The following is an 18,961-nucleotide window of genomic DNA, read 5'->3' on the forward strand; positions in this document are numbered from 1 at the left end:
AGGGCTTTTTGAGGACTTCTATGCTATCTTCCCTGGGACAAAGGGATGGCCCGCGCTGAGCCCACCACAGACAGCCCAAGCCTGTCCATTTACATAGCTTGACTCGTCACTTCCGAGAAACAAGGCAACCCGAGCCACCTCATCTGCCACAGCACCGCGCTGTAGCGGATTCAACTGTCCAATCTTTCGTTCTGTGCCTCTTGATCGTGCCGCGTCGAACATCGGTTTAGTCATGCCCGTCTCGATCACCCCGGGGCAAAGAGCATTGACTCGGACACCCGTTCCTGCTAGCTGATACGCCATCGTCTGCGCCAGCGAAACCACCGAAGCCTTGCTGGCCGAGTAATCCGTCCCACCGGCATTCGATCTGAGTCCCGCCACCGATGCCGTGCCCAAAATGCTTCCGCCGGGATATTGCTTCTCAGCACTGGTCTTCTGCATCGCCAGCGCGGCATGCTTGAAGCACAAAAACACACCGAGAGAATTCACCCGCATGGTCTTCATAAACGCCTCGGGCGTGATATGCTCAAAGGTGTTCGGCACGCCGACGATGCCGGCGTTGGCAAACATGATGTCGAGCCGGCCGTACGTGGCCATCGCATCGTCCACCACGGCCTTGACCTGCTCTTCCTCGCCGACGTCGACCTTGACCGCGTGGATCTTGACCTCCGGGTACAGCTCCGCGAGCTCCCGCTTGTGCACCTCGAGGTACGAGGTGTCGAAGTCGCAGATGTAGACGGCTTTGGCCCCATTCTGGGCGTATTGGTGCGCTGACGCTCGTCCGATGCCGATCGGGCTGTTGGCCCCCGTCACAATCACGACTTTTCCTTGCACTCGTTGGCCCACCGAGGGCTGCGCGACCGTGCGGATCCGTGGCACGTTCTCGAACTCGCCTTTGCTGGGGATTCCGTTGGCGAGTTGCTCGGAGAGGGCCGCGAGGCGGCGTTTGGGTGCGGCTGTCATGCTGAATGGGTTGGAGGGGTGTCTTGTGTAGATATGGAGAGGAGAGGGGATAAGGGCGGACGGAGTCTGAGGAAGAAATTAAAGAAAATAGGTTTATGAGCAGATATTCTTTTGGACGCCGTGGACGAAATCCTCAGCTAAGTCCGCTGCGGTATGAGAGGGGGGGCTCCGCAGGTCCTGTAAGACTTGAATTGGTTCCCCGGCTTTATTACTTGACCAAAACCGGACCGCGGGATTGTATGAAGAACTAGATATCTGAGCAGTGTTGATTGCGCTGGACAAATAGCAATTGTACCTGTTGCCGCACAATTGCCAGGAGTGAGAGGTCGGGTCTTGTCCAGTTCTGTCTTTCCCGCAGACTCTAGAGAGCCGAGGTTCACGCAACCAGATTTGGAGAATGCTGTATATTCGTGTTGCGTACTCGTACTCGTAACCCTCTAGGTGGCTTGCTGGCGGCTGGACCTGCCGAAGTAGGATGATGCGCCAAGCTATCAAAAGCTGACGTTTTCCCAAACGCTGATTCTTTTGTTGTCGATCTTGTAGATTGTTCTTTCTATCTAGCACTGAAAATGTTGAAGTGGGGTTGTATTTGAGCACTTGGGATGAGAATAATGAAGATGCATCAAGACTCATGACCTTTGGATTGCAGGCAATATGAGTCTACGCAGTGCAAATGATGGACGCGGAAATGAGCTCAAAAGAAGGCTCTAAAGCAAAGCTAATCGAACTGTGGCTCTTCGGAGGCACTCTCGATGAAGTCTCTTTGGGGCAGTCTGAAGACGAAGGCTCAGTGAAACATTGCAAGACGGGCACTCAAAATCAATGCCATGGTATGGCTTTGGGGGTCGAATGATTGGTGCATAGGGAACAAAGTCGCAAGGACGGAGGAAGCCCAGAGGCAGACCAATGCAAAGGGAAAGAAAGATCAGAGAACATTTAGGTAGGTGTGAGAGCGACTTGAACCCGAGCGCAACAGGTGAGTGCACCAGGAAGGCAGCTTAGGCTTTGCATGAAAGCCTACGCTGAACAATCACCGCCCAAACATCACATGACAAAATGACTTGCAACTATATATTCTTGAAAGTCTGTATTCCGCCCACTCAATCGAGTACCCCTCGGAGCCCTTCCAGTGGACAGGTCACAGTCTACGCCCGTCGATGGTTCAATTGGCTCGCGGCCTCCTCCCGCGGCCAATCCTCATATGACTATTCTCTCCCCAAACTTCTCAGAAACCATCGAGGGGCGTTGGAAGCGCTCTGAGTTACCACCGTTCCCCCCTCCCCTTCTATTATTATCTACCAAAAAATCCCAATCGGGGTTTCTCATGTAGCGCGAACCCCGGCGGTGGGGGTTCGAGCTACGTGAGTTTTTGTCTTTTTTTGCATTTCAATTTTGTGCAAGGTTGAGATACTTTCTCTATATCCTTGTGCGCTTGGCAAGTCCCGGTGTTGTGGTACGCGAACAGGCAGCATCTTTTCGTCGCAGTCTTGCTCATGACCCTACATGCCAGCTCTTTTCAAGCATTGATCGTGTTTAATGCCTACAGGTCGAAGTTTGTTTTGCTTTCCAGCTTCAACAACAACCACAGCTCAATAATCAACATCTCTTCGGACTCTCCTCGTGTGTATTCATCAAACAAAGTTCATTGCAGTTGTCAACTACGATAATGCTCATTAAGCCTTCTAAAGATATCCTCGCAACCAGAATTGGTTCTGAAAACTACAGCAGCTTGACTCTATATGCAGAATGGAGCATATCTGTTTTCGATATGATTTGCAGTCTGCGCACAGTCATAGGTAGATGCTTTTTGGGTGGTGGTAGTAGATTGTCGGCCGTGTCGAGGATACAAGGCTGCGCAAGGCTGCGCCAACATCTCCACACGTGCTGATAACGTCGATCACTTGAATATTCCTCTTATCGCATTGGAGTGAAATAATTTTTGCCCGCAGCAACATCCCCTCCTGCGCTCCACATGTACACACTCGAGAAATTCGACTCATAGTATAGACGAGGCATCACCCTTCTGAACATGTCGAAACGAACAGCAGATGACGACGAGTCTGTTGAGGCGCTCAAAGGAGGCCAACGTCCAGAGACTGGCCACGATGACGAGCCTGCGATCGATTACGAGGACCCCTACGAGGATGAATTCGACTCCGAAGACGAGGTAATGGAGGCTGGTGTTGATGGAAGGCCAGATGCGGAAAGAGAGGCTGAGGAGTCAAAAGATGCCATGGACATTGATTCAAAAGAACAAACGTTCATACCGGGTCGGTCAATACTACAACCAGGCATGTCTTTGACGCCAGATCCCTCCACTTATGAGATGTTACATGTCATGTCAACGACATGGCCATGCTTGTCATTCGATATCGTACCAGACAACCTGGGAAACCAGCGGAAGCAATACCCCAGAACATTATATGCGGTGGGGGGCACTCAAGCAGAATCGGCACGCGCAAAGGAGAATGAGCTGTACGTCTTGCGACTAAGTAGTCTCTCCAAGATGGACCGAGGGGACCAGACAGACTCGGAGAGTGACAGTGACGACGATGATGACGCTTCAGATCCAGTGCTGGAATACAGGTCCATACCACTCCCAAGCACCACAAACAGAATACGCGCATTCCAGCCCTCCTCCACATCAAGCGACCTCAGTCAAATCCCACAAACACTCACAGCAGCCTCGCTCGAAAACGGCCAGATCCTCATTCACGATGTATCACCATACCTTCAATCCCTCTCGACCCCAGGCTTCACCCTCCCGCCCAACGCCTCCAAACCTCTCAGCACACTGCGCATGCACAAGACCGAAGGTTATGCCTTAGACTGGGCGCCAGCATCATCCCACCCGCACGGGCGGTTACTCTCCGGCGACAACGCAGGCCAGATTTTCAACACACAACGCACCGAAGGCGGCGGGTGGGTGACAGACACGCGGCCGTTCGTCGGACACACCGACGCCGTGGAAGAACTGCAGTGGTCGCCGAACGAGAAATTCGTGTTTGCGTCCGCCAGCTCCGACGGCACAGTCAAGGTCTGGGACGTGCGCAGCAAGAGCCGCAAACCCGCGGTCGACGTCAAAATCAGCGACACGGACGTCAATGTCATGTCGTGGTCTTCCCAGACTTTCCACTTGCTGGCCACGGGCGCCGACGACGGACGCTGGGCCGTGTGGGACTTGCGGCAGTGGAAGCCTCAGAGTGGCGGAGGTGGAGCGGCTGATGCACAGCTACGGCCCAGTCCCGTGGCAGACTTCCACTTTCACAAGAAACCCATCACCTCGATCGAGTGGCATCCCAGTGACGACAGTGTGGTCGCGGTGGCGTGTGCGGACAACACGACGACCTTGTGGGATCTAGCGGTCGAGCTCGATGACGAGGAATACGGCAAGGAAGCGGGCATGGGGCTGGGTGAGGGTGCTGAGAAGGTGCCGCCGCAGCTGTTGTTCATCCACCACGTCGAAGATGGGAAGGAGTTGCACTGGCATCCGCAGATGCCTGGCACTGTCATGGTCACGGGTGGCACAGGATTTGGTGTTTTTAAGACAATCAGCGTTTAAGTGAGGCAGTCCGCTGCGTGGAATGAGGGTTTAATGATGAGCAATGAGTTATGTGACAATAAGTCGACTTCACATCGAAGAGCTAAACCACCGGTTACTCTTTACTCCTTTGGAGCTTTTAGGCAACTCTGAAGCCGACATATTCCTTCATTGTGTACCCATGATTCATATAACTTCACGATCATGCGATTGAAGTTGTCACTCTTCTGAGATGTTCGCTGCCTGATCCTTCCTTTTCCTTGGTATATAATCAGTTCCCTGTTAGCCTTCATGATCCAACCCTCCATTTCTTCAGATCTCTTCCCATCTCAGCCTTTGCCAGAAACCCATCAAACACAATCCATGCTTCGTCTCATACTCAAACCCATCATATCATATCCGTCTCGATTCCCTCAAAATGTATGCCCTCCGGACAACGGACATACCACCGCCCAGGCACGGTGGTCGCAAAGGGGGCGAACACGGGGAAATCCCGACCGGATCAACCGCGTTGGATATTAACTTCGAGGAGAGTAAACTTGATCCTTCCTTGCACCGGTTCACGTCGAAACATTCGAGGTCTGACGACCAAAATCCTTCCACGATTTCTGGTCTGCAAATGCCCGCAGGGATTGTGCCCAATACTGATCCTCCAAAACAGCCAAACAGCGGTCGCCAGCAACGCAAGCGCCTCGCCAAACGAACTGCAAAATTTTTCCACAAGCAGACATGCGATGACTTGTCGAGGGCTGTGAGAGATCCTGATCAACACCATAAACACTTCACAGAGGACTTTCCGAAGCCACAGAAGCGGAATGCGGCAACCGATACATCATTTAGAGGAGGAGAAGTCGTGGGTCCGGAAGTTGACAAATCGCATTACTTGTCGACGACTCCCACAGGTGGGACACGCAAATCGCCACGAATCAATTCGAAATCCCCTGTGGCTCTACAGGACAGTGATCTCCCAGACTGCGAAGATGTTGGCGATCGACCAACATCAAGGCTCAAGAGAGGCCTTGCACGAGTCAAGAGCATGTCGGCGATTCTTGTGAACACGGGCCGAGTACCTCAATTTGATACTGTCAGCACCTCCGGTGACAAGAATTCCAAAAGGGAAACCGGTCTAACCAGTCTCGGCGCATCAGAAATTCCAGACACCAGGAGTGAGTCAGTGGAGCCGAGAAACACTCAAGCTGCCGAGCACGCAGCCTTCAAACAAGGCGCAGAAAGTGCAAAGACTACACTGTCACAGCTGCCACCGACGGTAGGGTTCCTCACCAACGAAGCCATGCAGCACGACCGCGTGCGCTTCGCCAACGCCTTCCGATCGAGGATCGAGGCGAGGCGGCAGCGAGAGCTTGAAAAGGCCACGTCTGCAGCCTCCCTCGCCAGGATCCGAGGAGGATGGGGTGGCAGAGACCGAGGGCTCGACGTGCCGGATTGGGTGCGCGAAATGGATCACGAAATGCGACGCATGCGTGACGATCCGCATTTCCAGCCATTCCGCCGTGTTCGCGAGCACCGTGGCGATGATGGTTCTTATCATTACCAGGAGCACTTTGACTATGATTCAAGGCGCGATGGTCCCATTGGGCGCACAGGTCGAGATGCTGGCAGGCTAGGTGCTCGGCATGGTGGTGGTTTAGGTGGTCGCACCCGTGTTTTGTTGGGAGGGGGTCGTCCTCGTTCTCCTCCTGGCGGTGACGAGTCTGACTCTGAAGACGACTTGCCCAGGGGACCGCCTCTCCAAGGCCCTCCTGGTATGGGTGGACAAGGTATGAGAGAGTTTGGTGGCATGCCACCTGGCATGGGACCTATGGGTATAGGAGGGCCCGGAGGGATGGGTCAACTAGGTATGGGAGGCTTTGGTAGAGTGCCACCTGGGATGGGTCCGCCAGGAAGGGCTGGTTTCATTAGAATGGGTGGGCCACATATGGGTGGTCTCGGTGGGATGCCAGTCGGTGTGATTGGACCTATGGGGATGGGACCTCGTGCAATGGGAGGCATGGGAGGTATGGGAGGTTTCGGTGGGATGCCGGCGATTATAGGTATTCCGGTAATGGGAGGACGAGGGATGTTCCCTTGTGGTGGGCATGTTGGGGGTGAAATCGAAGGGCCTGCCGATGGACCTCCAGGTCTCGATCAGGATGGGGATGATGGGGATGATTCAGACGAAGGTGAAGATCCTGAAGATGATCCCGATGCCCGTTACGACTATCGTCTCGACGGGAACAGAAGACGATGGTAGGACGGCGGTTGTGGGTGGGATTTCATACGGAATGGACTGCAAGGGCGGTCACTTCCACCATACTCGGTATATGGTGGGGATTAGCATCAAGCTGGCTTGAGACTATATCGTGTCCTGATTTTGCTGGAAAATGAGGTCGTTGAGAGACATATGCACCTGGCTGACAGTGAAATCGAACCAATATGAAACCTGGTTGGAATAGGTCCTCCTAGAGCCAGTTCGTCAGAACGAGTGCACCATGAGAAGTCAAAAACATAGATGTCCATTCGGATAATTCCGAAGAAAGGTTTACCTGTATTTTCAGGCGTATGTGTGTATCCAAGCAGGCGATCATCCTAAACTCGGTGACAAGAACAGCAGGAAAGTAGTTGGTTCGAGGATCAAGCCGAAAGTACCAGTTGAACAAAGCCTCGCCCGTCGGCGAGTTTTCTAACCACGGCGGTGGGCCAGATTTTCAGTGCAGGATCACACAATACGCCAGAATCACTCCAGTCACAGATTTCCAACATTGGCAGCGTCTGCTGGTCCACAATAAAGGTCATTTTGACGTGATCTGGATGCATCAAGTTGACTAGACTGGTTTTCAGGCGGCCACCATGGGGTAGATACGGAGAACCGTTACGAGCGACAGCACCTGGTTCCATGTCTGCAGAATGCAGCAATGCCACCATATACGTGCGCCAATGTGAGACCATGCTGAGTAGGCCGCGCCTTTGTGGTAAATCAGTCAAGGGCAGCGTATCATTGTACATCATTATAAGTCTGTGCCAGTCCAGAAAGAGTGATCGGACAGTGATGAATGCCGCGCTGTGAGGTGTCCACTCATTTGCTCCTTGAGCCCGAAACACAAAATGCCATCGCAGGATCTTGTAGAAGGCATCTCGTGCAGCCACTAAATGCGGAAAGTGACTTGGAAGACGAGGTCTTTCTAGATCGTCGTTCAAGTCTCCCCGGCAGTGGGTCACTATTGGTGTGTTCAACATAGAGAGCATCATTTCAAGCTGTAGATACATTGGTTGGAGGTAGACATGGACAGCTTCGTTATGAGAGTCGGTCGCAGGCAGAGCAGCCATTGTTGATTGATCCTCGAGTATGCGAAGTCCAGCTCCAAGATGTTTCACACTTGCCGTCGTCATCTCCATTGGATCCTCGAACGCTTCATATCCGACCATGAAAAGGCAGGACATCAACACTGCAAGTGTGCTAATTTGAGGTTGTGGTCGGACCAATAAATGAAGCGCTTCGGAGAATGCATGTGACCGTAAACGAGAGAGACTGTACAGCTCATCAGGCGAGCAACTCGCCGCTTCCTGCCGAGTCGCAAGTGCGATCATCATGTGCCGGACTGCTGGTTCTGCATGAGCCATACGTAAGATGAATTGTTCCCAGAAGCGCAGTGTGAACTTTGAGAAAGCCGCAAGAATGGGACTTGTTTGTTCCTGGAAGAATTGGATTGCTCTCCGCTCTTGTTGATTCGTTACAAGAGCTGTATTGGAAGTCGGTTGAAATAGCCATATCTTTGGCGGCTCGTACCCAGCACACAACTGCCCTGCCGACTTGCATCGATTGCAGGTCGGCTTCGCTTCGTCACATTTGACACGTCGCGACCTGCAGGTTCTACAGCCGGTCTTTGACTTGTTGTGATATGCCTTTCGAAAGTTGCGTCTCATCTTTGCGATTTCACTACACTTCTAATTGTGAGGTATGGAAGGACTGTGTGTGAGCTAGCAAGACGATGAAACCTTTGGAGGCCATCACTTTGATTTAAGACGGAGAGTTGCACCAGGCGCCTTAAACTCAGGTTACGGGCAAGAACCCAGTGAGTTCAGACCGAGACATCTGCTTTAGGCAGCTCTCCAATGATGATTTCCGAGGAGAACTGGTGAAGGTTCAAGCGCACAGACGTCTCGACGCAGGTGGTAGAGAAATCGTACCTTGGAACGCCTGAAAGCTGAAGGAAGAGAAGTGTAGAGCTTAATGCAACCCAAATCCATCGCACGTGATCTGAACGAGCAGTCGACCTATCATTCAGCCTCGGTGGGTTTGCTCATCAGATGGGAATGTTGGACCGGTGTGGCGGACATGGGCTTGTTTTCTCGAGCTGTCTTTCTTTCGAGCATGAAGTAGGGTTCAGCATATAAATATCTACAGCCACAAATACACCAGTCTCAAGTCCTTGTCCTTCTTTGATAGCGAGGAAATCTTGAAATTTTTCTGATGGCATCCAAGCCGCTGATATATATTCTGCACGGGGCATGGCATAGTCCCCAGCACTTCAAAGCCGCGAGAAAGCGGTTTGAAGCACTGGGATATACTGTCATATGCCCGCAGCAGCCGTCGACTGGTGCCGATTCCCCAACCGTGACCCTGTACGACGATGCTTCCCGGGTGCGAGATGAGCTGGAGTTATTAGTCGAGGACGGTCTCGAAGTCTTCATTGTCATGCACTCCTATGGTGGTTTGGTCGGATCACAAGCTGCAGCTGGTTTGGGGTGGGTTGAGAGATCAAAGCGTGGATTGCAGGGTGGAGTTGTCGGCTTGCTGTATGTCTGCGCATTCATTTTGCCGCTGGGACATCATCTTTGTACAGCACTTGGGGGAGAACTTGCTCCTTTCATCAAGGCCGAGGTATGTCGAATATAGTCCCCACTGGTGTCATGGCTGATTTCAATCATGTCGTCCAGGCCGACGGGCGTTGCAATCCGATCAATCCTGGGCACGTCTTCTACAACGATCTGTCGCCGTCAGAGCAACAGTTCTGGACTTCCAAATTGGACCATCACACTGCGATCGCACAGAAGACACCGCTGACTAGAGTAGCTCATCTTGAGATTCCTGTCAGCTATCTGTACTGCGAAAATGACCAGGCTCTTCCTCTGTGGCTCCAAAAGGACATGGTAAAACAATCAGGAGTAGAAGTGTACGAATTGTGTTGCACTGCGGGGCATTCACCTTTTCTCAGTCAGCCAGACGCCTTTGTGGATAAGATTGAGGAGGCGGTCACCGCCATCTCGAGGGCTACTCCAACCGCGTTCAGGTGAGGTTTCCAACCAGTCAAATGTGGTCAATCTTTCCAGCGCTCTGGAGAGTTGGGGCTGGGGGCCGGAATTTGGTTATTACCAAGAGTAAATCACTGGCAATGATCAATAGGGTGACTGGCGTACTCGTACTGGTGAAAATCCACACCAGTCGAGTCGAGTGATTCGCTTGCTAGTTGTCCCTCCCACCACAGCCTCTCCCCGGGTTCGTCAAGAATATAGCTCCACCAGAGGTACGTCAACATCAGTTTGCGGAAGTCCGACCATGTATGTCTGTACGGCGACTGCGAAAGATAATGTCCAAGCTTCTGTACATACCACGTGGTGTTTACTGTCGAAGATGCTGCCATAGCCCCAAGCATCAATGCCCAGAGGATGAAATCAGAATGGTCGACAGTCTTCACCACCTGTCCGGCTAGACTGGTGGACTTGCTACTAAGTATTTCATAGCTCTCGAGCGCAGACCGTAAGCCTTTGGAGAGCCTTGGCTTGTTCCCCGTTGTTGCAGGTAGCGGGAAAACTACCATGTCGTTGTAGATGAGAGCGGCCCACTGACAGATCTCCCGCAAACAAAGATCATGGGTTGCCTCGGCCGAGGGTATGTTTATCGTGCATAATAGCTTGTGTTGTGTCTCGTTGGCAACATCCACGATGTCGATGAGAGTATAGCCATTCGACTTCTGACGCTGAAAGGAGTCCAAAGCAACTGTAACGTCTCCTGCTCCTTCCAATGCGCGTGCAAGATCCTGGTCGATGAACTCGCGATGGCCAAATCCGGTCCCGATTACTGCCAACATATTGACCGCTACCTCATCGAGGTCAGGTTGCCTTGAACACAAGCTGGTGGAGTTTGGATACACCCATTGGAAGGCTGGAGGTATTCCTACACGCGAGCTAGCTTGTAAATCGGCGCTGGAAACAGCGCGTGTCAATGAAGTCCAGAAAGAGTGATGGGGAGACTAACAACTGAAGAATAGACGTCATTCCGTAATCATGAATATTTGAAATGCCACCTCTCTTACCTACCGACTCTAACATGGTGCGCATTGTTGCTGGGACCAGCGTTAACCTTGCGTAGATATGGAGATGCTGAGCTCTAGCCAGTGGCGATCCCCGATACATCTCCGGGATTTGCGAGGGAGATGGGTCTGTCAGCATACCCGCCATGACCATGGCCATGAGAAGAGCATCTGAGGCTGGTCCTGTCAGGTTTTGCAGCGCGTTCATCAACAGTGCCAAGCCCTGAGCCTGATGTTTTAGTCGAAGAATCTCTACATCGTTAGGTAATTGTGGATTTCTAGCATCTGCCCTGACGAGATTTGCAGCCCCAGCAACCTGAAGGTGATACATGAGAGGCCACTCGAGGCCAAGCCGTCTCCAGGAGACCTTTATTGTTGAGACATCTGAGTCACGAGTTGACGATATTAGACTCGGATGTACGCATTCGTACACTGCATCTGTCAGTTCCCTACCCACTGAGGCCGAACGGATTAAGTGCACAGCTCACCATATTCCAGACAATTTCGTAGATATGGTGGGAGCGGCCCAGTTGGGTATGATTCAAATGGGTCCACCTTGTGCTGTCCAAGGAGTGATAGCGGGCTTGGTGAGTACTCGGACTTTATCAAGTTAGACGAATAATGACCGCCGAAAGGGCCATAACCCCAGCTTGCAGGCACGATCACTAACCTGATACTCATCGTTCGACTTTTGGTTCTTCTTTCGTTTCCGCATGTGCGTTATTCTGGCAGCATGAGATCTCGCTTGGGAAAGTCTCATATCGGGCCCTCGCCTTGTTTTCGTCGACGGGTCACGAATTGTCACAAAGTGGAAGAGCTTTTCTGGCTCATGATTGTCCATTGTCGTATGAATGTTGTTCTCTGAATGGAAAATAACGTAGACTATGCAGAGATTCTGATGCTGGAATATTCACAAGGTCTGATTCCGATTGTTGGCTTTTGTTGGAGGTCAGCTGCGAATCTCGTGATAGCGCTAATCTGAGTTAGGTTAAGATGGATATCAAATTGTTATTGCAGGCAGGTGATGGTAAAACGAAATCCGTAAATATAGACGAGTTATATTGTACTTAGTATCATCGTCATCAAATGTGAGCCTCGTCAAGTTTAGCTTCTGTTATAGCTCTGGCAGAGCATTTCTTCCGTGATAGATATCATTGGTTATGCACGATGCATCTTAGATAACTGAGGGCCTTTTCAGTTAGACATATCCCTTTCAAGTTAGATTCATTTCCTTTTGGGTTGCTTGGAACAGGATGCTGAACAATCTGCATAATCTGCATGACTTGGCAATTGGATGGTCGAAGTGCAGTATGATGGCAGACAACGTTCAAACTTGGTTTGCAGTGAGATGGGACGCCATGAAGAGCTAGAATTCCCCATCGTTGCGTTGCGTCAGATTAAAAAGGTATCAGTTTGGCTGATGACTCGTAACCGAGAGGGAATCCAACCCGAACCTCTAGCTGGGAAGAATTTGCAGGGTACCGAGGTAGCCTCTGGGTCGTGTCAAGAGAGGCTGATAGATCCCATGGTCAAGCAACATTGGCAAAGGTGATCACAGACTGGTATTCCTCGAGTCCTGGCATTTCCTCAGTGCTCACCTACAAATCAACACTGCTCTCCGTAAAGAGAATTCTAAGACATTAGTCTTCCCTAGTGCTTCGTACGTGCGCTTCTTCACATCTAGCCCACAGTCAAGTATCGACAGTGTTCGTACTTGGTAAGTCGATCAAATCTCATCCGAAAACGTTTATTGAATAAATCATGCCTATTCTGGGTGTAGGCCCGGTCGGTTGGCGATTAACCGAGCAAGGGTGAGCCGCACGGTAGGTGTCCTATGCTTTGGGGGTTCAGGGACTAGAACTCCAGAAACATGGTTACCAGGACCTCGGTGTTCAGCGTGCTGACAGCCTGACACGCGTGGAGCGCGGATGAGCTATTCTCTTGAGACGATTTCTCGATGAGGTCAACTTCGAGATGTGTGAGAAAAGTGCTGTAAGCATGAATCACTGGTGAAGAACAAGGCAAGGAAATGGACAACGGATGTCAGAATTCGCAACTCAGCCTCCCTTCCCCCCAAAAGCGGCTTTCAGCTAAATACTCTTCATGCCCGGGGTGGGAGGAGCACGATACCCGCCCATTAGGTGTGCCCTCCCCCAGAGTTGTGCCTAATCCATTCTGGTCCTAGGTAGGAGGGATCCCAAGAACCAATAGCTCCTGCCACTTTTGATTTGTCGCCAAAACCTCCGCAACTCATTTCGCCTCGCGCCGCTTTCCATCACAAGACGCGTTCTCATCCAACACTTCCCTTCGCGACCATGCCACGGGTCGGCTCTCGATCATATGCTTGCATTCTTCACCTCTGCATTTCTGTTGGCCGAGGTCAAAAAGCTTCATCACGCTGATCTTGCGCGGCTCATTTACTGCAAGGGGATGTGCAAGTCCGTTTCTGCTAACACTGAGTTCGCTGGATCCGGAAGCTGACGAGCCATTGTTGACATCTCCAAGATTACATTGCCAGCATCTTCATGCAGCTCCGCCAGCCTGTCGAGATATGCTTCGGAAAGAAGCAACACTCCTGCATTAGCTCGGAGGAAATGTGTTGTGTTCGTGGGGAAGTATACTCGATAGTCTTGAGTCGAGACCAGGACATCCTTGATATCTTCCTTTCTCCAGCTTGGGGGAAAATCTGGGGGTGATAGTATTCTATCACTATACACTATATGAACCAGGAGGCCGCCTTCGATGCCTCAAGATGTTCCTGAGCTTTCATCCAAACAATCATTGCTTCAAACATTGCCACTCATTTCTGACCATCTTTTGAAACTTGTCCCCTTGCTGGACGTCCACTCATTCTAACATCTCGTCGCTCTTTTCACTGCTCTTTTCACTGCTCATCTTACTAGCACTAACATTTGGTCAATATCGATATGGCATCCCTTTTCATTCTTACCATACTCATTTCCTTTCTTTTGAGCCCAATTGCTGCTCTACCCCTAGCAATCGAGTCCAGAGGTATGTAACACATTCAGTACCCTCTTTCAACTGTTAGACTGACCCAAGCAGCGGTCTCCCAGACTCTATTAGACCAGCTTTCCTTCTATGAACAGTATGCGGCAGCAGCATACTGCCCGGCAAATAACTCACCGGGTTCAACAACAGCTATCACTTGCGAGGCAGGAAACTGTCCACTGGTGCAAACTGCCGGTGCACAATCTGTCCTTGAATTTCAGGAGTAATTATATCCCCTGAGCCAACGCATTTCCCACAAACACTGACTTTCTCCAAAGCGTTGGCATATCCGATGCTACTGGCTACGTTGCCCTAGATCATACCAACGGATTGATAGTTATATCTTTCAGGGGTTCTCGGAGCGTTCGAAACTTCATCGCAGACATTAATTTTGCCTTGGTACCTTGGTCGATTTGCACTGGTTGTTCCGCACATGCTGGATTCCTTGAATCTTGGCAGAGCGTTAGATCTATTGTCCAGGGTGCCGTTGAGGGCGCACGTGTCGCATATCCCAACTATAAAATCGTATCGACTGGCCACTCTCTGGGTGGTGCGCTTGCCACACTTGCCGCTGCTGACCTGAGGAAGGGTGGTTACACGATCGATCTGGTATTGCTCATGCAGACATTGCCACAATCCATTTTGCTAACTTACACTGATAGTTCACATACGGATCGCCAATGGTAGGCAATCGCTTACTAGCAACATTTATCACCGGACAAACATCTGCCAACTTCCGCGTCACTCATGCGCAGGACGTTGTCCCTAAACTTCCTGGCTATGCATTTGGCTTTGCACACGTCTCGCCCGAATATTGGGTCACTTCGGCCACTGGCGTCGCTGTCACGTCGAATGATATACAGGTCTCGAGTGGCGTCGTCAACTTCAAGGGAAACCAGGGGACCCTGGGGAACAGTATCGACGACCACCTTTGGTATTTCAACAACATTTCAGGTTGTGGAGGAGATACACTCGAATTCAAAGAGTAAGTTTGAAACATGTTAAAAGTTAAAACATTATCCATTTCCAGAGACAGCAAAGCATGATTTTGACGCAAAGTTGCACATGTAATGTGCACATATTGTATTTTTAATGGACTGTACATAATCCTGAGTGCTGCTCTCGTTTGTGAGACAGCTGACCACTACATATTAGTTTCTTTGGGCTATCGCTCAATTAAACAACCTCCTCAAATTCTTGCGTTGATAGTGGGGGGGAGACCTTCAACCTGGCAAGATCCTTGAGGCAATGAAAGGCACTTTCATATGAGTCGACATTCCCTAGAAATCCAAGCTTCCTTGCCTTTCGCACACTCAGGGACAACGCCCACCCACCAATCACGGCACTATCAGTCATACCAAAGATCTTCGCCCGGTCTTGGAATGGGTCGAGAAGGAGGCCATGTTTCTGGCTCAACTCCTTCCAAGCTTCGACAACCTGGGGTGACTCTGACCACTCGAGCAGCGAGAATGTGGAACGTGTTACACCAGGAGGTCCGTATCTGTGTGTTCGCTCATGTTAGCCACACTCCTTGACCAGGCCCCGGGAAGGAGAGGTAAACGGGGAAACTCACCCTCTTGGATTCTGATCATGGCGAGAGACGTTCTCCCGGTACTTTGTAGTATCCGTTTCCGGAGGTGCAAAAGCCGTGCCATACCACCTGGCCAAATACGGCCAGAAGCGGCCCCAGGTGAAGGGGAGACCATCTTGGGCATTGAAAGCTTCATTCCCAGTATTCGGACTCAATACGGCCCATTCCTCCAGATACGCATTCAGCATCGCCGAGCTCTGGCAATACTCCCTGTCCCAGGCGGTATAATCGCCTGGAAACGGAAGATTTTGGCCCAGGTGAGCCTGAACAGACGCAAAGACCGCCAACCCAACCATATGATTCAGCAGATTGTCGCGCACGGCGCCAATGATATAAGATGGACGCACGACATTCCACTCGGCACCGTTGCGCTTGCAGTAGTCGAACAACATGTCTTCCTGCGGATAATAGAAGTTGTTCTCAAGGAGGACGCGTGCATCTGTCTCAAAAGACGGACTCGTCGCCGGTCCCATGTGGAATCCGTAGTGCTTCGCTCCGGTCTGGAGAAGCACACGGCGTGGCTTCAGTGATGCGATCTCGAGAGCCCCCAGGAAGTTGCGGAGGAGGGTAGCTGTTCAGGTCTCAGTGAAAGGGTATCAATGGGGCGGAAGCCGCCAAGGGTGGGCTTACAGTTGACCTCGGCGAGCGCGTCGGCGTTAGACCACATGCCCAGAATATTGCCCTTCTGCTCCGGCTGCATATACGAGAAGAAGAAAGCATAGTCCCTGCCGAAGCGGGAAATCACATCAGTAACCCAAATACATGCCTAATCTAAATCCTTAAAAACTCACACGGTCCCGATCTTCCCTAAGATTTTGGCCAACTCAGCCGGCTCCGACAAGAAATCCGCACAGATATGTTCGACTCGACTGGCACCCTCGCCGAGATCCGTGAAGAAGTAGTCGGGCGGCGGCCGGCGTGATAGGCAGTAGATCTTACCCCAGCGCTCTGGTGCCGCGGCCAGAACTTTCAACATGTGGTAGCCGGAGATCCCATTGGCGCCGGTGATGATGGCTGTGAGGTTTTTGTTGGCTGGTGTGGATGGAAACGTCGGTAAGCCGTGGAAGATGCCACGCGAGATGACAGTCTGTTTGTTGTCGTCGGAGCCAGTCATGATCGCCGTGCTCTCTTGCTGCGTTGGTCAACTCAATTTGATAAGTAGGTAGGCGAGGCTGAAGACTTTCAGGGGACGAGGCTACGCTTCGTGTGTTGATTTTGCAAGGATCTCCGAACCGTAGATAACAATCAGTAAAATCGAGGGTCCAACGACAACGATATCAAGCTACATTTCCGTGATCTTACGATCACGCCGAACTCAATGACAAGACTCGTTGTTATGTACCTCGAATATTCTCGGTTCCCCGCTACAAAGGCGGAGACTTGTGCATGATGCAACCCGTCCCCAGTCCCAATTGATGCGGGGAAGGCCAGGAATTGCCAGGCTTTCTGATCCAAGGCCTTGGAACCTGGAGATCCCTGTTCATAGATAGCGTACTGATAGACAAGACATGGTAAGCATGCCATCCCACTTTTGACTTGAATATGCTGCGAGCTTCACAAACACCTCGTGTAGGGAGAAGTGCCGGCACTTACTTTGTGATTGGCAGAGGTTTGAATACCTACTGGTGGTTGGAGGTGGAAAACTATTTCCTGTTGTACAAATAATACTTATCAAGGTGTTATCAAGCTGCCGATGGCTTGGTTTGTTGGACAACCAGCAGGACCCCTACCTATTGTGGGAGGTGCCTGGCTAGCTGCGCGGTAAGCAGTAACTACATCAAACCACGCTCCAGATTTGTGCGCAGATCTAATAGATCTTAGTAGGGATTCACGGGAGTACATCGAAATATAGCGGCCTTTTTTGGCTTTAATAAAGTCGACATTGTTGCAAATCCGCAGACTACGAACACCTTAGTTCGGAGTCGGTGATGTGTAACTTCGGTGAGATGGAAGGACTTACTACTTGGTACTATTCTGATTCGGAGATCCCACACGACTCGAGGTAGTGGTACAAAGTATCCGCATCTAGTGCAGCCTCAGAATGAGTTCGGCAATGAGGACGTTGTACGAACACTAGTTAAACTTGGAGTAGTTGCTCTTCGCCGAACGCCCAAGCATACTTATTAATGTTATCTGAATTTACCCCTCCCTTGGTTGGAGAGGGATAGCGTGCCGATTCCCTAGCTAGCTAAGATAGAAACACATCACGATCCTGATTTGTAAAACCAAGAGGGGTTTAAAGTTCTATGGAAGCCGGAGCATACTCGTGAGAAAAGTGATGGATGTATTTTGAAAGAGCTTCCCAACATCTCGAGCTTCCCGTGTGATAACAAGTCGCAATATATCAAGACGCTCCTGGAGTTGAATCTACAATTATGGCGTCATCATCGGATCTTTCCACGCTCTTTGCGAAAGCTGGAGTGCCTGCTTTCAAATGTCCTGCTGGCACCAAGATGCACTTTCTTGATTTGGGAACGTTACAGGCGGACGAGGGTTGGTGAGTTTGATCTCGAACAGCCTCTCTATGTGACTGGCTGTCCATTGTTGGATATATACACAACAGAATCTGTGTCGACGTTCAGGACTCAACTGACTTGGTGGGGATTCCCTATCAGGCTCCTTCGTGGCGGAAATACCAGCACCGTGAGCGACAAGAACCCAGAGAACAAGAGACGCGACTTGATTATTCTTGCTGCACTGATCGAGTATCCCGGCGTCGGGCTGATTTTGTTCGAGACAGGATGTGCGGAGGACTTGAAGATAGTAACTTGAACCCCTTCAAACTGTCCTCACAAGTCACCGCTTTCATTGACCACCATCATAGGCATGGCCGGCTCCGTTGACTGATGTCTTCCCTCGGACTGTATACAGCGAGAATCAGAAACTCCCAGCGGCGATCAAGGCTACAGGGAATGACATCAAGGATGTCAAGGCTGTAGTCATTGGTCATCTTCATCTTGATCACGCTGGCGGGTTAGAGCACTTCATGGACACGGATGTACCGATTTATGTCCATGAAGAGGAGTTCAAGCATGCTTGTTGGGCGGTTGGAACCGGAGCTGACCTCGGCGTATACCTACCTGGTTATATGTAAGTATCCTTTCGTTGCTCGCTGACCTCGAAGTTTGAGATTGGCGTGCCTGGGAGGAACCCACCCTATCCACCCCTCGTGACGAGTATTCCACTGACTTCCTGGGTACCTCATAGGAGTCTTGACAAGCTGAAATGGAACACCTTCACGGAGGACCATCTGGACCTATACCAGGGTATTACACTTCATCACAGCCCAGGACATACACCAGGCCTGGTGGTGATGCAGCTGAATCTGGAAAACAGCGGGACTTGGATTTGGACGACTGACCAGTTCCACATCGCAGAGAACTACGAATTGAGTCATCCGCACGGTTGGTTAGCTCGAGATCACAACGCGTGGATCAAGTCCCTGAAGATGATACAACGATTGCAACGATTGTTTGATGCCAAGTTAGTATTCGGCCATGACAAGGATGTAGCAGCCAAGTATATGGGCAAGAGCTATGATTGAGTCTC

At 51.1% G+C, this 18,961-nt stretch overlaps 8 protein-coding genes across 8 annotated transcripts; 4 read left to right on the plus strand and 4 right to left on the minus strand.

Annotated features, from left to right (window-relative positions):
• Positions 1–18: 18 nt before the first annotated feature.
• LTR84_009836 (uncharacterized protein) lies at positions 19–963 on the minus strand (the record flags this gene model as incomplete). The annotated part of the gene is made up of 1 exon (XM_064853375.1): positions 19–963. The coding sequence occupies one exon, from the start codon at positions 961–963 to the stop codon at positions 19–21; it is 945 nt and encodes a 314-aa protein (XP_064709774.1).
• A 2,029-nt stretch (positions 964–2,992) lies between these two features.
• On the plus strand, positions 2,993–4,525 carry LTR84_009837 (uncharacterized protein; the record flags this gene model as incomplete). Its single annotated transcript, XM_064853376.1, has 1 exon — positions 2,993–4,525. One exon carries the CDS (start codon positions 2,993–2,995, stop codon positions 4,523–4,525), a length of 1,533 nt encoding a protein of 510 aa, XP_064709775.1.
• Positions 4,526–4,922: 397 nt separating this feature from the next.
• LTR84_009838 (uncharacterized protein) lies at positions 4,923–6,755 on the plus strand (the record flags this gene model as incomplete). Its single annotated transcript, XM_064853377.1, has 1 exon — positions 4,923–6,755. One exon carries the CDS (start codon positions 4,923–4,925, stop codon positions 6,753–6,755), a length of 1,833 nt encoding a protein of 610 aa, XP_064709776.1.
• Positions 6,756–7,135: 380 nt separating this feature from the next.
• On the minus strand, positions 7,136–8,425 carry LTR84_009839 (uncharacterized protein; the record flags this gene model as incomplete). Its single annotated transcript, XM_064853378.1, has 1 exon — positions 7,136–8,425. The coding sequence occupies one exon, from the start codon at positions 8,423–8,425 to the stop codon at positions 7,136–7,138; it is 1,290 nt and encodes a 429-aa protein (XP_064709777.1).
• Positions 8,426–9,885: 1,460 nt separating this feature from the next.
• LTR84_009840 (uncharacterized protein) lies at positions 9,886–11,653 on the minus strand (the record flags this gene model as incomplete). Its single annotated transcript, XM_064853379.1, has 3 exons — positions 9,886–10,705; positions 10,758–11,128; positions 11,483–11,653. The coding sequence occupies 3 exons, from the start codon at positions 11,651–11,653 to the stop codon at positions 9,886–9,888; spliced, it is 1,362 nt and encodes a 453-aa protein (XP_064709778.1).
• A 2,086-nt stretch (positions 11,654–13,739) lies between these two features.
• LTR84_009841 (uncharacterized protein) lies at positions 13,740–14,810 on the plus strand (the record flags this gene model as incomplete). Its single annotated transcript, XM_064853380.1, has 4 exons — positions 13,740–13,824; positions 13,876–14,044; positions 14,100–14,430; positions 14,484–14,810. The coding sequence occupies 4 exons, from the start codon at positions 13,740–13,742 to the stop codon at positions 14,808–14,810; spliced, it is 912 nt and encodes a 303-aa protein (XP_064709779.1).
• A 187-nt stretch (positions 14,811–14,997) lies between these two features.
• Positions 14,998–16,526, minus strand: LTR84_009842 (uncharacterized protein; the record flags this gene model as incomplete). The annotated part of the gene is made up of 4 exons (XM_064853381.1): positions 14,998–15,322; positions 15,395–15,983; positions 16,043–16,137; positions 16,204–16,526. 4 exons carry the CDS (start codon positions 16,524–16,526, stop codon positions 14,998–15,000), a joined length of 1,332 nt encoding a protein of 443 aa, XP_064709780.1.
• Positions 16,527–17,787: 1,261 nt separating this feature from the next.
• LTR84_009843 (uncharacterized protein) lies at positions 17,788–18,956 on the plus strand (the record flags this gene model as incomplete). The annotated part of the gene is made up of 4 exons (XM_064853382.1): positions 17,788–17,909; positions 18,028–18,175; positions 18,237–18,502; positions 18,620–18,956. 4 exons carry the CDS (start codon positions 17,788–17,790, stop codon positions 18,954–18,956), a joined length of 873 nt encoding a protein of 290 aa, XP_064709781.1.
• Between the last annotated feature and the right edge of the window lie 5 nt (positions 18,957–18,961).

Source organism: Exophiala bonariae (genome assembly GCF_035927105.1).
Source record: "Exophiala bonariae strain CCFEE 5792 chromosome Unknown scaffold_4, whole genome shotgun sequence".
Classification (NCBI taxonomy): Eukaryota; Fungi; Ascomycota; class Eurotiomycetes; order Chaetothyriales; family Herpotrichiellaceae; genus Exophiala; species Exophiala bonariae.